This window comes from Octopus sinensis, unplaced genomic scaffold, assembly GCF_006345805.1.
Source record: "Octopus sinensis unplaced genomic scaffold, ASM634580v1 Contig18134, whole genome shotgun sequence".
NCBI classification, from domain to species: Eukaryota; Metazoa; Mollusca; class Cephalopoda; order Octopoda; family Octopodidae; genus Octopus; species Octopus sinensis.
The window spans coordinates 7,501-26,279 of NW_021835573.1; the positions used below are offsets into that span (position 1 = coordinate 7,501).

The following is an 18,779-nucleotide window of genomic DNA, read 5'->3' on the forward strand; positions in this document are numbered from 1 at the left end:
CCTACAAAAACACCAACATCACATCACCCCATCACCAGGTATTAATAATGCAACGTCAGTATCAAAAACACCAGAGCTGCATTACTGCTAACATCGGAACGACTTCAACAACTACACAGGCGTATCTTCTGTATGTTTCGTGAAGCGCATTTCTCCGCTCAAGAACTTCTTTTATTCGTTGTAACAAAGAAGACGTATTGAAAAGTTTGGTGTATTTTCACTCTTCTCGAGAAATACAGGCATATTAGTAAACAATATATATCTGAGTGGTTGGTACTGTGTTTTTTGGGAAGTCTGCGAGTTTTGGTAATTTGTAGACTAGCCTAAGTCTGAAGGTGAAATAGATAAGAGAACAAAGGACAGACAGCAGTGGTCAGTTCTGGCATTTATGAAAAGTCCTGATATCTGTAGACTCTACTGTGGTTAATAGAAGAAAGTATTTACAATAGAAGACAGGAAGGAGAGCAGAAAGAAGCCGTGCCCTTAATGAACAGTCCTGACTAGAAGTCCTCACATAACCACCTAAAGTGTAGGGGCGGCCCTGCACCTCAGTGAAAGTAAGTGTTTTTTCTTATCGCATTCTGCTTATTTGCGCGCGTATGTATTATGATTGGGAGGTGAGTGTGTCTGTAAGCGCGCATTGTGAAGTGAGCAAGAGTTTGTGACCGTGTTTAATCACCAGATCAACTCTGATCCAACAGAGCTATGATCTAAAGTATTCCAAATGTGACCATCTCATCATTTGTTAAGTCATAATGTAGTTATGGCTACAACATCCAGTTTGTTCTGTTGCATTTGTTTAGTAACAGGCCATCCCCAATCGAGGTAACACATTCACAGATACAATAATACGTGCATACTAGCTGGGGCCTTGACGAGTACTTCTGCTGCGGGTCAGATAAGACCCTCGAACAACACTGGTTAAGAGACGATTCTAAACTCTTTGAAACCCTGGAAATTTCCAATTAGGGGCCCCGTACTGAATGCAATTTAAAGGCCTTCCCAAGACCCATGTTTCTAAATTTTAATTTCTTCTTTTTTCGTTTTCTCTTCCAAACATTCTTCCACTCACGCACAAACACTCTCCATCTTCTCATTGTATCTCTCTCTTCTTTTTCAGGATATTTTTCTGCTACTCTTTCACGCTTTGCGACCCTTTCTATCTTTCTCTTCCCCGTTCCATCTTTATTTATTAAAATTCATCTTGTCTCCTTGCTGAATCTCCTCATAGCTCTCCCCATCCCATTCGTTCTTTCTTTCACGCCATTTGTTTCCCTTTCTGTCTCCCTCTAATAATCTCAAAGCCAAGAATGTCCCTGTTTCCTTTTACCCGTCCTGCTGCAATGGAAGTGCTGCTGTTAGCTCTTACAACAATCCTGGCTGTCACCTCAGGTCAGAAATGTGATGACGCTTACTACAAACGTTTGGGGCCTGGTTATTCCTATGATTATATTGGGACACCTCCAACAGAACAATTCTTCTCAACACGAAACCTACTCGACTGCACCGCGCTCGCTCAGAGGAGCCAATCGCAATATTTCACTTACAACAAAGTCAGCCATGCTTGTAAGAATTACTCACCGAAAAATATAATGACAGTCGTCAGCACGAATAACGAGAACGAGATTTCCTTCTATAGAAGTAAGTGAATCTTCTTTATTATTACTGTTGACTTATTTTTACATTGTTCGGTCAGATCAAAGTACCAGTTGAACATCAGCGGTCGATGAAATCGACTTACTCATCTACCCTCGAAATTGCTGGCCAAGATTTCGAAACCATATTGTTGCTGATATTATTGTTTCTATTGCTGTTAACCAGCATTTCAATTTTGTCTTTCTTGTTCACTTAGTCTTTGTCGAGTTACTGCAAACATTCCCTTTTTAAACCATATCTCTTTCATACTGTTGTTGCGTTCAGAGTTCCACCTCTTTTTTATACCTAAGAATTTAGTATTTTAAAATACTAATAATTTATTTATTAACTACAATTTTTAGAAAAAACGAATATATAAAGAAGTGTATAGCAGGAATTTTATTTAAAATTTGATATAGGAATAAGCATTCACCACCAGCTTCTCAAACCACCTGGGAACCACATCAACTGATTTCATCAGGAAGTCTTGTGGAATGAAAGACATAACGTCTCGTATTCACCCTTCAGGTTCTTCCAAAGTCATCGGTTTGGTAGAGAAGACTTCCTCCTTTAACAAAACCCAAAATCACAGGGTGTTAAATCAGGGCTTCTGGCCAGCCAGTCATGCAGACCTTGATGAATTGGAAGGACGACCACTTCAAGTATCAGCTACAAATCCTGTAGTCATGAATTTTGCATGGCATTTCTTGATTATCTTTGCATCAACTTGAGCATGTCTTCCTCTAATGGTCCCCCACCATCTTTGCACTTGAACAACTGATATCTAAACTTCGTAATGTGCAGCTAGCTGGGCACAGTAAGGCATCCAGCCATGTTTGTAGGGCTTCTAAATTTCAAACAAAATAATCAGTCTGAAACAAACAACATGGAATCAATTCCCATACATTAAACAACATACACTACAATTTGAGAAAAACTTATAGTTAATATATAAATTATAAGCATTTTAAAATAGGGAGTTACTTTCCAATCAACCTGTATATATATTACACTTCACACAGAGTGAAAGATATAATGAAGGGAGAGGACTTAGAATATTTTCTGAATGAAACTTCAAAATCTGGTTGAGGGGAGATAAGCGTTTGTGATGAAAGACATCTAACGATCTTTTGGCAGAGTTGAACTGACGTTGCCTAGACATCGTTTTTAATTTTTTTTTTAAAACGGCTTTGCGTTGATAGAGAAAATAGGGGAGAGAGCTGCTTACGGATCGGACCGCTTGCAACATAACTTTGAACAATCGAGTACTGGACATCGAATATAGAATTAAACTTCACACACGGTGAAAAATGTATATATATATATATATATATGTATATATATATATATATATATATATATATATATATATTATATATATATATATATATATATATATATATATATATATATATATATGTACCGGAGTAAACACATAAATGTGAAACAAGGTGGAAAAAAGAGTACTCAAATACCAGCGGTAGAGTAATATGCTTTAAATAAAGTATATATATATGTGTGTCGCCAGTCGCCATGATAGATCGTTAGCCACTACACATATTTTTTTCTCTCCTTGTTTCTCTCCTTGTTTTTTTTCTGTATCCCTTTCTGTAGAAGAACGTAGGCTCGAAACGTAAAAGACTTTTACAATTCCAGAGCGTTATACTAATACATTTGTTTGTTTTGTACACCACCTGTCTTCGTTTTTTGTTTTTTTTTCGTAAACTCTCCCTATATATACATATGTGTGTGTGTGTGTGTGTGTGTGTGTGGTGTGTGTGTGGTGTGTGTGTGTGTGTGTGTGTGTGTGTGTGTATCACTGAGTGTATATTATATTTCGTCGCCGTCTGTGAAGTTTAATTCTGTGTCAGGGTTCGAATCCTTCAAACTTTCTTTCATTTTTCTTGAACGTGGGGCTTCCGTTTCGACACTCCTACGAGGGTTCGTAACCTCGTTACCACTGTTATAACGACAACCGTTATACAGTGGGAGCTATGAATCCTCGTCGCCACTGCTACGTCCCGCTACTACATATCAGTGGCTGTGGGGGCTACGAAACTCCGTCGCCATTGTTATGTTCCACATTATAACGACGTAATTGCTTATGTCCCACATTATAACGACGTAATTGCTTATGTCCCACATTATAACGACGTAATTGCTTATGTCTCACATTATAACGACGTAATTGCTTATGTCCCACATTATAACGACGTAATTGCTTTTGCCCCACATTATAACGACGTATTGCTTATGTCCCACATTATAACGACGTAATTGCTTATGTCCCACATATAACGACGTAATTGCTTATGTCCACATTATAACGACGTAATTGCTTATGTCCCACATTATAACGACGTAATTGCTTATGTCCTACATTATAACGACGTAATTGCTTATGTCCCACATTATAACGACGTAATTGCTTATGTCCCACATTATAACGACGTAATTGCTTATGTCTCACATTATAACGACGTAATTGCTTATGTCTCACATTATAACGACGTAATTGCTTATGTCCCACATTATAACGACGTAATTGCTTATGTCCTACATTATAACGACGTAATTGCTTATGTCCCACATTATAACGACGTAATTGCTTATGTCTCACATTATAACGACGTAATTGCTTATGTCCCACATTATAACGACGTGATTGCTTATCTCTCACATAATAACGACGTAATTGCTTATGTCCTACATTATAACGACGTAATTGCTTATGTCCCACATTATAACGACGTAATTGCTTATGTCCCACATTATAACGACGTAATTGCTTATGTCCCACATTATAACGACGTAATTGCTTATGTCCCACATTATAACGACGTAATTGCTTATGTCCCACATTATAACGGCGTAATTGCTTATGTCCCACATTATAACGACGTAATTGCTTATGTCCCACATTATAACGACGTAATTGCTTATGTCCCACATTATAACGACGTCTCTGCGGGACTGGGCCAACTCAATTATTTATTAGTAGTGGCGCTGTAGCATGTGTCTGCCATTTATTCATAGAATATTATATCTATTTTATGGTTATAGGTGCAAGAGTGGCTGTGTGGTAAGTAGCTTCCTTACCAACAACATGGTTCCGGGTTCAGTCCCACTGCGTGGCACCTTGGGCAAGTGTCTTCTACTATAGCCTCGGGCCGACCAAAGTCTTGTGAGCGTGAATTTGGTAGACGGAAACTGAAAAGAAGCCTGTCGTATATATATATATATTATATATATATATATATATATATATATATATATATATATATGTATGTGTATGTGTGTGTGTCTGTGTTTGTCCCCTAGCATTGCTTGACAACCGATGCTGGTGTGATTATGTCCCCGTCACTTAGCGGTTCGGCAAAATAAATCGATAGAATAAGTACTGGGCTTACAAAAGAATAAGTCCCGGGGTCGAGTCGCTCGATTAAAGGCGGTGCTCCAGCATGGCCGCAGTCACATGACTGAAACAAGTAAAAAAAAAAGAAATTTGTGCTACATTGTTCATGGCTAGTGTTTCTAGCATCCATAGTGAGGAATACTATCAAAAACCATTCGATAATCGATCCAAGCCATACTTAGATGCTTCTTCTTCTGCTGCTGCTGTCTTCAGTATGGATTTATTGGTAAGTAGCTGATCTTTACAGCCGTATGAACCCTTGCAACATCCCTTCTACTCTTCTGACAACAGGGTGTTGTCTTCCAGATTTTTACCCATTCTCTGCGATATTATTGCTGTAAAGGCTATGTAAATTATAGGGAGACAAGTTATCGGTCTTTAATTTTGTCAGTTTGCTCTATCAGTGGATTTGGGAATTAGGATAGTTTTCCCTTCTGTGAAATATTCGGGGATTGTCTCTGGCTTTGCTAGTATTCATTAAAATTTTCAGCCAGCGTTTTATGTGTTCTTGTTTGATATTTTAACCAGAATTTAGGGATCTTGTCGTGCCCAGGTACCTTCCAGCAGGTTAGTTTTGCAGTGCCTTGGTGACCCCTTCACTTGTAATAGGAGCCCAGAATTGTTCAGGTGCTGTGCTTGTTGTTTTGGTATATCTTTTCTGTGGTTGTTCCTTCCCCGACCATATTTCTTTCCAAAATCCTTCCGCTTCTTCTACTGTTTTCATCTCTATTTTCTTTTTGCCAAGTTCTTGGTGGAAGCTTTTGTATTGTTGGTTTGTTTCGTTGGCGTTTCTCATACCGGTGGATTCTTTGTGCTATGGCGAGGCTATCTTTAGCTGTTCTTTTAGCTCAGGTAGACATTGTATTTTTAATTTGGTATTTACGCAGCTTATTATTATTATTATTCTATGTTTGAGTTTTGCTTTATATTTGTACAAGTTGGCTCCAAGTCTCACCCAGAGACCTCAAGAGACAACAGGTTGGAAGTTCATGTTGTTGTTATGCCTAGTGTGCCATATATTTGGGGGGGGGGGAGTTTTTGGTGTTGTACTAATGAATGTCTAAAAAACAAAAAAAATTTTTTTTTTTTTTCCTTTAAACCGAAAATTATGTTTGTTTTAAACCTTGAGATTATATAGAAAGTATTTTGCGTAGGATATGAGCAGTTCCCATGAGCACTATCTTTTGAATTTCTGCCATTTTTGGGTTTCCTGGTATCTGAGTTAGGCAGCTATCAGCCCCTTTTGCTATCATTCCCAGGGCACCTATGACAACAGGTATTGTTTTAGTCTTCAGCTTCCACATTTTGCTGATTTCTATTTCAAGATCTTTATATTTGCTCAGTTTTTGGTAGGTCTTGACAGATACGTTTATATCGATTGGGACAGTCATATCAATGAGGAGGCATGTTCTTTGATTGAAGTCTTTCAATATGATGTCTGGCCTATTTGCATCTATCTTTCTGTCAGTTTGAATGGTGAAGTTCCAGAGGAGTGAGATGTGGTCATTTTCAAGCACTGGGGGTGGTTGTGTTCCCACCAGTTTTTTTCATGGGGCAAATCCAGGTTTTTGCAGATTACCCAGTGAATATATTGTGCAGCTCTATCGTGTCTGTTGAGATACTCTGTAGGCGCTAGAAGACTGCACTTGGAGACCCCATGGTCAATGGTTTCATTTTGTTGCTGGCATACACGACACGTTGGACTGCTTCTGATCTTTAATATGTTGGCCTGGTAGTTTCTTGTTGGTAGGCATTGATCTTGAGCTGCTATGATAAACCCCTCTGTTTCAGATTTTAAGCCAGAGGCCATTAGCCATTGATGGGTCAGGGCTTTGTCAATATCTGCATTATTTGCTCTCTTTGGGTATTTGCCATAGAGAGGTTTTTCTTGCCATTTATCATTCAGAATATCTAAGGCCGCAGATTTAGCACGGGTTTTCATGCGCTTAGCTTTTTCTGTGCCTGTTTCTTGTATGTCTATCTCTAATTCCGAAATTTGTTGTATTCGGAATTCACTTAGATATTCCTTTGCCTGTTTTGTTACTGAGTATGATGCTTTCTTGTTTTCATGTTTTGAGACAAGTTTTAACATCCAGTCCTCAGAGTTTTTCAGGTAGGTGTCTAGGCCAATTGTAGCAATCTTCATTGTTATTGCCAGTTGTAAAAGTCCACGGCCTCCCTCTTTTCTTGGCAGATAAAGTCGTTCTGTATCTGCCTTAGGGTGGTGCATTCTATGCATTGTCAACAGTTTTCGAATTTTTCTGTCAAGATTACAAATTTCAGTAATTGACCAGTTAACGATATTGAAACTGTAAGTCACAACTGGTATGGCTAATGCATTGATCGCTTCGATCCTGTTTCTCGCATTCAGCTCTGTCTTGAGTATTGCTCTTACTCTGCGATAACATTCTCTCCTGATCCTTTCCTTCATCTCTGAATGCCTTATTCCTTCTCCTTCAATTACCCCTAGATACTTGTAGTTCTCTGCTGGGTCTAATTCTTTTATCACATTCTGCTGGTCAAGGTTAACGTTAGATGTTTCTGTCATTTTTCCTTTGATAAAGGTAGCTTTTGCACACCTATCGAGGCCAAATTGCATTCTGATGTCATCACTGAATTGTTTGACAATCGCTAGTAAGCCCTTGAGTTGTTGGTCATTTTTTGCAAAGAGCTTTATATCATCCATGTAAATGAGATGATTTATATTTTTATCAAACATTTTATACCCGTACTGCGCGTCATTGAGTAGTTTTGAGAGAGGTATTAAGGCTAAACAGAGGGGGGGAGGTGATAGTAAGTCACCCTCGAAAATGCCACATGAAATTTTTACATCACCAGCATTTAGAGATTCATTGTCACTGTTCAAAGTTAGTGTGGTTCTCCATGATCTCATACTTACAGACAAAAAGTTTCGCAGAGCAGGTGCTATCTTATACATTTCTAGCCATTTCTTTATCCAGCTATGTGGTAGGCTATCAAAAGCCTTTTTATAGTCTATCCAGGCTATTGATAAGTTTTTGTGTCGTTTGTGACAATCTTCTAAGATCATCTTATTGATGAGTAGTTGATCTTTACAACCGTAGGATCCACGTTTACATCCTTTCTGTTCATTAGGGAATATGCTGCTGTCTGTCAAAAAACTATAGGTATATTCCGTCAGGACAGATGTTAGTGTTTTATACATAGTTGTTAAGCAGGTTATGGGTCTATAGTTTTTTGGTTCATTTGTTTCTTCACTTTTTGGAAGCAGGAATGTTAGCCCATTAACTAGCCAAGGAGGCATCCTACTAGGGTGTTGCAAAACATCATTGTAAAGTTCTGTTAGCAGTTCATGGCTCTCTGGGAAGGCATTCAACCAAAAGTTAGGGATTTTATCCTTTCCTGGAGACTTCCATTTGCTTGACCTCCTGAGAGCAGATCTTATATCTTCTACCTTGACACCCTCCCACTTTTGCTCTTCTAAGGAGACCAGTTCTTTAGATATTCTATCAATCCAGGGGGCCTTTTCGCTGTGTGTTTTTTCTTCTGCCCAAATTTTATTCCAAAATCCGTGCACTTCTTCTTTTGAGGGTACAGACTTTACAGTAACTTTTGTTTTTCCTATCTTCCTGTAAAAATATTATTATTATTATTATTATTATTATTATTATTATTATTATTATTATTATTATTATTATTTCAGACAGCCAGTGGATTAAAACATATGCCATATCAATGGGAGCTGGTTCGAAAGTCTATAATTCATTTATGAATATAGAAAGTCCTTCAACCTGGAATGTGTACGAATGCAATGGTACCTTCTGTCCCAACTTCTTCAGACATCCTATTCTTGATTTCTGGACCCATCTTCCAATCGATGAGGTAGGTGCATAAACGATCTTTATGCGCATTCATACGCACATCAATATATATATATAATATATATATATATATATATATATATATATATATATATATAATATTAGGGAATATAGCTCCAAACCCACAGGGAAAATTAGATTTAAGATTAAATCAAATTTCATAGTATAAATATATAAAATATGAATTAGAGATAAAACCACTATTAGGCAACTCAAACGGTGATAGACATAAACCAATACATAAAAAACAAATAATATAATTAATAATAAAATAATATAACTATAATTATAGTTATATTATTTGTTATTTATGTATTGGTTTATGTCTATCACTGTTTGAGTTGCATAATAGTGGTTTTATCTTTAATTCATATTATATATATATATATATATATATATATATATAATATATATATATATACAAGAGTGAAAAAGGGAGACAGAGACAGACTGGAAGATGGAAAATGTCCCTTGCATTTGAAAACTATGGAAATATTCTAAAAAAAAACATTTCAATTAATTTTTCCACAATTTATTGTTTTCCATGCTTTACTCCAAGTTGAAAAATTTGCATAGACTGAAACCAGTACCAAAATGTTTTTCGTGATAAAATTATTTTAACATTTTCTACCTTGTCTTATCTTCCTTATATATATATATATATATATATAATATATATATATATATATATATATATATAATATATATATATATATAATATTAGGGAGTATGGCTCCAAACTTACAGGGAAAAATAATTAGATTTAGGATTAAATCAAATTTCACAGTATAAATATATAAAATATGCATGTGAGATAAAACCACTATTAGGCAAATCAAAAGTAATAAAAAAATAATTTTTTAAATAATTTAAAAAAATTTAAATTAAATTTAAATTTTATATATATATAAATATTATATTAATTATATTTATATTATTTGTAATTTATGTATTGGTTTATATCTATTACTGTTTGAGTTGCCTGATAGTGGTTTTATCTCTAATTCATAATTTATATATATACATATATATATATATATATATATATATATATATATATATATAATATATATATATATATATATAGGGAGAATTCACAAAAAAGTCGAAGGCAGTTGGTGTAGAAAACAAGCAGATGTATTAGTATAACGCTAGGGAATTGAAAAAGTCTTTAACGTTTCGGGCCTACGCTCTTCCACGGAAAGGAACACAGAAGGAAACAAGGAGAGAGAAAAATGTGTGTAGTGGCTAGATCGCTAGCCACTTCGCCGGAGGAGTGAGGATACAACACCAGTTGATCCTGTCTCCTCTCATCACCCACAAACTTCTCCACTAGACTTTCTACCTTCTCTACCCTTGACGGATTCTCTTTTGGACTTTCTACACTCCGACTGTACTTCTCCTTCCTATGGATTACTCTGGACTCTTCTGTTGATCAATATATATATATATATATATATATATATATATATATATATAGATAGATAGATAGATAGATAGATAGATAGATAGATAGATAGATAGATAGATAGATAGATTAGATAGATAGATAGAGATATATAATTGTTATATTTCGGAATGGTCATTTTGCCAGTTTAGCCAATAAAAACACATGCACAATATATTGGTGTTACTTTGCTTCAGTGTTTTTTTATCTTTACATTAATCTTAATCTTATTTCGGCCAGAGTTCTTTCGTCACACTCCTGTGACCGCATCAGTGGTCCTTTGTTTTCTTCTTTCTTATTCATTGGCTAAACTGGCAAAATTACCATTCCCAAATATAACAATGTCTGTTTCAACACACGACTTCACATAAAAAATCTTGCACAACACAATAATTAACGTATATATATATATATATATATGTATGTATATAGAAATATTAAAATTACTAAGTCTCTAATCAGCGGCAGCGTTTATTCTTATATCTATAAGAATGCCATATTAATATGGCGATAACAATTAATTTGTATATATATTATAATATATATATATATAATATATATATAATATATATATATATTATATATATATAATAGAAATATTAAAATAACTAAGTCTCTCTAAAAGAGAACAGCGGCAGCGTTCCCGGAAAATAATAGTTTCGCCATACTAATATGGCATTCTTATAAAAATAAGAAAAAAGCTGTCCGCTTATTAGCTCCATGAGGCCATCGCCTTAAGTTAGCTATTTGATACACAACTGTATCCATATAACCTTCGAACAAGGGAGGTCAGTCGCTCCACACTACTTGACCGGCAGCTACAGACGCGTTTCGGAGTATTGCCCCTTTTCAATGCAGCGTAGCCAGCCAGTAGGTGTCGCTTCCGACAATCTCTGTTCGATGGTTTTATTTACCTAGTTTCGGTGGAATACATCCACTTGTTTTCAATAATAGAAATATTAAAATAACTAAGTCTCTCTAAAAGAGAACAGCGGCAGCGTTCCGGAAAATAATAGTTATCGCCATACTAATATGGCATTCTTATAAAAATAAGAAAAAAGCTGTCCGCTTATTAGCTCCATGAGGCCATCGCCTTAAGTTAGCTATTTGATACACAAATATCCATATAACCTTCGAACAAGGAGGTCAGTCGCTCCACACTACTTGACCGGCAGCTACAGACGCGTTTCGGAGTATTGCCCCTTTTCAATGCAGCGTAGCCAGCCAGTAGGTGTCGCTTCCGACAATCTCTGTTCGATGGTTTTATTTACCTAGTTTCGGTGGAATACATCCACTTGTTTTCAATAATAGAAATATTAAAATAACTAAGTCTCTCTAAAAGAGAACAGCGGCAGCGTTCCCGGAAAATAATAGTTATCGCCATACTAATATGGCATTCTTATAAAAATAAGAAAAAAGCTGTCCGCTTATTAGCTCCATGAGGCCATCGCCTTAAGTTAGCTATTTGATACACAAACTGTATCCATATTACCTTCGAACAAGGGAGGTCAGTCGCTCCACACTACTTGACCGGCAGCTACAGACGCGTTTCGGAGTATTGCCCCTTTTCAATGCAGCGTAGCCAGCCAGTAGGTGTCGCTTCCGACAATCTCTGTTCGATGGTTTTATTACCTAGTTTCGGTGGAATACATCACTTGTTTTCAATAATAGAAATATTAAAATAACTAAGTCTCTCTAAAAGAGAACAGCGGCAGCGTTCCCGGAAAATAATAGTTATCGCCATACTAATATGGCATTCTTATAAAAATAAGAAAAAAGCTGTCCGCTTATTAGCTCCATGAGGCCATCGCCTTAAGTTAGCTATTTGATACACAACTGTATCCATATAACCTTCGAACAAGGGAGGTCAGTCGCTCCACACTACTTGACCGGCAGCTACAGACGCGTTTCGGAGTATTGCCCCTTTTCAATGCAGCGTAGCCAGCCAGTAGGTGTCGCTTCCGACAATCTCTGTTCGATGGTTTTATTTACCTAGTTTCGGTGGAATACATCCACTTGTTTTCAATAATAGAAATATTAAAATAACTAAGTCTCTCTAAAAGAGAACAGCGGCAGCGTTCCCGGAAAATAATAGTTATCGCCATACTAATATGGCATTCTTATAAAAATAAGAAAAAAGCTGTCCGCTTATTAGCTCCATGAGGCCATCGCCTTAAGTTAGCTATTTGATACACAAACTGTATCCATATAACCTTCGAACAAGTATATATTGTATATATGGTGTATGTATTAGTATGTATAAGGGTGTGTGGTGTGTGGTGTGTGTGTGTGTATGAGAGAGTATTAGTGCGTAAGATTGGTCTGGACGTGCGTATGTATGGGGTTGGTGTATGTATTAGTATGTATTAGTATGTATTAGTACGTATTGGTATGTATAGGTATGTGTGTGTGTGTGAGAAGAGATAAAGTGCGTATGCGGGGTCTGGACGTGTGTATGTATAGGGTTGGTGTGAGTATTAGTATGTACTAGTATGTATTAGTACGTATTAGTATGTATTAGTTGGTGTGTGTATATATGTATATATATATATAATATATATATATATATAACGGGAAGCTTTATGAAAATAAACAAAAGACGAAGGCAGGTGGAAAACAAACGAACAATTGTATTAGTATGGCGCTCAGGAAATATAAATAAAACAAGTCTTTAACGTTTCGAGCCTACCTCTCAACAGGAAGATACACAGAGAGAGAAAAACACAGAAAGAAGGAGAGAAAAAAATGAGTGCAGTAGCTAACGATCAACATGGCGATCTGATTTCGGCCAGAGGTTAAAGATCAAACATGAGACGCGAGAGCGAAATAAGGGGAGATAATAGGGTTGATAACGGGTTGAGGGACCAGCTAAAAGTGCGTGGGAGGGGTCTGGATGTGTGTATGTATAGGGTTGGTGTATGTATTAGTATGTATAAGGGTGTGTGGTGTGTGTGTGTGTGTGTGTGTGTGTGGTGTGTGAGAGAGTATTAGTGCGTAAGATTGGTCTGGACGTGCGTATGTATGGGGTTGGTGTATGTATTAGTATGTATTAGTATGTATTAGTACGTATTGGTATGTATAGGTATGTGTGTGTGTGTGAGAGAGAGTATAAGTGCGTATGCGGGGTCTGGACGTGTGTATGTATAGGGTTGGTGTAAGTATTAGTATGTACTAGTATGTATTAGTACGTATTAGTATGTATTAGTTGGTGTGTGTATTAGTATGGCACATCATATGTGATGTGATGTGTAAAGTCATGTGGTGTAGTGAGGAGAAGAGGGGGAGGGGGAGAAGAGAGGAGAAGAGGAGGGAGAGAAGGGGAGGGGAAGAGGGGGAGAGGAGAAGGGGGAAGAGGAGAGGATGGGGGAGAAGGAAGGGGAGGAGGGGGATGAAGGAGGAAAGAGGGAGAGGGGGAGAGAGGGAGTGAGGGAGTCAGAGGGAAGGGGAAGAGGGAGGGAGAAAGAGGGAAGAAGGGAAGGGGAGTAGGGGTGAAAGGATGAAGGACTGAAGAAGTAGGGGTCGGGGGGAGAAAGATAGGTGAGGAGGGGGGTTAGATGAGGAAGGGGGGAGAGTTGAGACCAAATGGCGTATAAGAGCGAAGAGAGAAGATTAATTCCTGTTCACGGCGCAAACGGGAATCCGAATGGCCTCTGTGTAAGGACAAACCGAACACAGATAGGTGTTGCAAGGAGTGACCGGTGGAGCGGAAATGGCGTGAGACCGGTGTGTCGTTCGCAAGTGGATGTCACGAAGGTGTTCCGCGAACCGGTCAGCCAAGCAGTTTGTCCGATGTACAAGGAATTGCAGAGAGAGCAAGAGATGCAATAGATAATATTGCTGGAGGTGCAGGTGAAGGAGTGGATGATGGGATAGGGTCGATGGTGGGTGCTAGTGAGGCGGGTGGTGTTGGAGAGGTAAGGGCAAGTGCGGCAACGTGGGCGGGAGCAGGGGAACGAGCCGGGTTGGGAGGTAGGGTCAGGGAAGGAGCTATGGACCAAAAGGTCTCGAAGTTGTGGGCTCGTTTGAAAGAGGGGAGGGGTCGGTTAGGGAAGAGGTGTGAAGTGACGGGTCGGACTGGAGATGACGGAAAGCTCGAAGAATGGTGCGTTGGAGACGTAGGGTCGTGGGGTGGTAAGTGAGGGGAAAAGGGAGGCGGGAGACTACAGGGCGGGTTCGGGGAGAGAGAGCAGATACACGGTCCACGGACCGTGCTCTGGCAAGGGCGGTGTGGATAGTGGTGAGGGGGTATCCACGTAGGGTGAAGTGGTGAGGCCATACGTTGAGACTGAGTCTCAAAGTCATGGTCGTCACTACAGCCTACGTAGACGGAGGAATTGGGAATAGGGGATGGAAAGCTTGGTGTGTTCTGGGTGGGAGGAAGAGAAGTTGAGGTATGAGTGTGAGTCTGTGTGTTTGTAGTGAATGGAGGTGGTAAGAGTGGAGTGAAGAATGCTAACCGAAATGTCGAGGAAGGAGACAGAGGTGTTGGAGATAGTGGAAGTGAAGTGGAGGGCTGGATGGAAAGATTGGACGAAAGAGAAGAAGGAATCTAGATGTTCGCGGGAGAGTGAGGTGGCACCGATTGTCGTCAATATAACGACCATATAGTTCAGGAGTGGGACCAGTGAAAATAGAGAATATTTGGGCCTCAACATAGCCAACGAACAGGTTCGCATAGTTGGGGCCCATTCGCGTTCCCATGGCCACTCCCGAGACCTGATGGTAGAACTCGCCCGCGAACGAGAAGCAGTTCAGAGTAAGGACAAGTTCGGCCAGACAAATGAGTGTGGAGGTGTCAGGTACAGGGTTAGAGCGGAGGTCAAGAAAGTGTCGAAGGGCCTGCAGTCCTTCGTGGTGAGGGATAACAGTATAGAGGCTTTCGATGTCCATAGTAAAAATGATTTTGGAGGAGCCGGGAGGAAAGGAGAAAGAGTTGAAAAGCCGGAGAGCATGGTTGGTATCGTGGATGTGGGAGGGAAGAGATGCCACTATGGGGGCAAGGACACGGTCGAGGTATTTAGAGATGAGCTCCGTGGGGCAGTTACAGGCGGAGACGATGGGGCGGCCAGGGTTGTTGGGTTTGTGGATTTTGGGGAGGAAGTAAATGGTGGGGGTACGTGGGGTTCGCACAATTAGGTTGGATGCGGTGCGGGGAGACGGGAGGACGAGATGAGGTCTTGGACGGTAGAGGATACCGTCTGTTGGTAGCTACGTGTGGGGTTAGAGGGCAGAGGGGAATAGAAGGAGGTGTCATTGAGTTGGCGGAAAGCCTCGGCCCTATAGAGGTCCGCGCGCCACACCACTACAGCTCCACCCTTGTCAGCCGGTTTGATGATAATGTCAGCGCGCCGTTGGAGGGAACGAAGAGCCAAGAGCTCAGCCGGGGAGATGTTGAGGCGGCGTTGGCGCCTGGAGAAGTTGAACCGCTCCAATGCACGCTCACAAGCGCCCGCGAAAAGATCCACTGGTAGGATCTGGCCAGGGGCAGGCGTCCACGGGGATGGTCGGCGGCCCAGGCCAGTGAAGCAGTCGTCTTCTTCGTGGGGTGTGGGGGCGAGTCGTGGTAATGCGCACCCAACCGACACGGCGCACAAAGCTGTGGACATCAACTCGCGTCTGGAATTCCTTACAGGATGGAGTGAGGGGGATGAAACGCAGACCCCTACCAAGGACGGAGCGTTCAGCCGCGAGAGGGGAAGATCGGGGGAATGGTAACAACAGACGGAAGTGGAGAAGGGGTGGGTGGAATAGAAGTAGGAGGGGTGGTAGGTCTCGTGGAGGTCTGAGGGGGAGGGATTGGGGAGGTGTGTGGGGGTGGTTGGGTGGGGCTGTAGGGTTAGGTGTAGGTGGATGGAGCCTAACGGGAGGGGAGAAGGGGTTGTAGGGAGGGGCAGTGGGGTTAGGTGTGGTGGATGGAGCCTATCGGGAGGGGAGAAGGGTGGTGGAGGAGTTGGGGTAGTGGCGTCGGGTAGGGTGGAATGGAAGAGTGATTGGAGTTTACGAAGTTTGGTATCAGAAAGAAATTGATGGAAGAGTTGATTCAAATGATAATGAAGCGTAGCGTTTTGGAGCATAGAGAGGCGGCAGAGAGGAGAAGAAGGTGGAGAAAGCAGGAGGAAGAAGGCGGTTGATGGCATGTAGTTTGGAGAGATTGGAGCGAATGGTGGCCCGCATAAGGCGGTAAGATGTGGTGCGGAGTATGGGTAAGATGGAAGAATCCGAGTGGAGAGCAGGGTGGAAGTGGAGGCGGAAACCTTTAGGGATGAGTCGGTGATGTAGGCAGCGGCTTAGGAAAGAGACATGGCTAGAGAAGCGGTTTTTTTAAAAAAGTAGAGAGAGATTAACGGACGGCTGAAGGCCATATTCAGGAAGAGAACGTAGATGATCCTTCAAACGGTGATGGAGGGTGAGGAGGTAGGACCTAGGATCCGGCATGATGGGATAGCGGAAAAAAAAACGTTCGAAAAAACAAAAAAAAACAAAAAACAAAAATTATCGTATGAAAAAAATAGAAAAAAAGGGGAAAAAACAAAAAATAATAATCGTATGAAAAAACTAGATAAGTAAGCGATAGGGGCAGAAAGACAAAAAAAGACGGGGCAAACGGAAAAGGGAAAGAAAGAAGGGAAGCAGAGAGAGGGAGGCAGAAAAAGGGGGGTGCAGGCAGCGGAAACGGAGTATGGACATCCAGAGAGGGAAGAAAGACGGAAAGGAGAACAAAAATTCAGGAAAATGTGGGAAGCATGAAATGAATGTAAAAAAAGTGGTAACATAAGAGAAAATAAAAATACAACAAACGGGACAGTTTATGCGAACAAGTTCAAGGTTGAAAGTTCAAGGTGAGAAATGTGTAGACGTCGTGGTATATTTTTTAAGGATTTCACATCAATGCAAAGTCACTTTGATCCGCGAAAGAGAGGTGCAGCCAATGGTAAGTATCCAAGAGGTAAAGAAAATCCAAGGTAGAGGTAAGTGTTGATAGTGGTATTGGTAGAATATAGGATGAAAGTGAGACCACGTGAGCGCATAATATATAACGGGAAGCTTTATGAAAATAAACAAAAGACGAAGGCAGGTGGAAAACAAACGAACAATTGTATTAGTATGGCGCTCAGGAAATATAAATAAAACAAGTCTTTAACGTTTCGAGCCTACGCTCTTCAACAGAAAGATACACAGAGAGAGAAAAACACAGAAAGAAGGAGAGAAAAAAAATGCGTGCAGTAGCTAACGAATCAACATGGCGATCTGATTCGGCCAGAGGTCAAAGATCAAACATGAGACGCGAGAGCGAAATAAGGGGAGATAATAGGGTTGATAATAGGTTGAGGGACCAGCTAAAAGTGCGTGGGAGGGGTCTGGATGTGTGTATGTATAGGGTTGGTGTATGTATTAGTATGTATAAGGGTGTGTGTGTGTGTGTGTGGTGTGTGTGTATGAGAGAGTATTAGTGCGTAAGATTGGTCTGGACGTGCGTATGTATGGGTTGGTGTATGTATTAGTATGTATTAGTATGTATTAGTACGTATTGGTATGTATAGGTATGTGTGTGTGAGAGAGTATAAGTGCGTATGCGGGGTCTGGACGTGTGTATGTATAGGGTTGGTGTAAGTATTAGTATGTACTAGTATGTATTAGTACGTATTAGTATGTAGTATGTATATATATATATATATATGTATATATATGTGTACTTACATACACCCACACCCATACACACATAATATATATATATATATATATATATATATATATATGTATATATATATATATTATTAATTCCTTACATTACAAAACTGATGAACTAAATGGAGTAGACATTAGACTCACAGCCAATGAAATAGCTGTTAAATTACATCGATTAATTAAACTTGATCTATTTATGCGAGTGGTTGTGTGCGTGTGCGTGTGTTCGTGTGCGTGTGTGTGTGTCTGTGTATGTGTGTCTATGTGTGTGTGTGTTTGCGTGTGTATTGTGTGTGTGTGTGTGTGGTGTGTTGTGTGTGTGTGTGTTACATGTTTGCTCATATTTTTCAGGTGAAACTGGTGATTTATAAAAACCAAACGGCTATGGTATCTATGATTTTTGATGGACGAAATTCAACCCTTAAAAGCTGGTTTTCTTATGCAACCTTGAAAAGTTCTCCATGGAATGACCTATCTTCAGCCAACCCAGAGTTTTTCACGATGGAAGGAATGGAGTAAGTTCTAAATATACTTTTCTTTTTCTCTTTGTAGAAACGTAATATACCAAAAGCACTTTACGCACGCTACTAATATATATATATATATATATATATCTGTTTCTTAACACTATATATTTATTCACGATATTTTCTTGAAGCCACCAAAGCATTTCCAGGCTTTCACTATAATATCTTCATTGAATATGATATACAGAGTACAAATTTGAACTAAATCT

General features: G+C 39.6%; 1 protein-coding gene across 1 annotated transcript; it reads left to right on the top strand.

Moving 5' to 3' along the window:
• Positions 1–278: 278 nt before the first annotated feature.
• LOC118761864 lies at positions 279–18,558 on the top strand (the record flags this gene model as incomplete). The annotated part of the gene is made up of 4 exons (XM_036500032.1): positions 279–557; positions 1,303–1,641; positions 8,733–8,911; positions 18,395–18,558. Coding segments are annotated over exons 2-4 (674 nt in total), but the record flags the coding sequence as incomplete, so codon positions are not given.
• Positions 18,559–18,779: the final 221 nt, after the last annotated feature.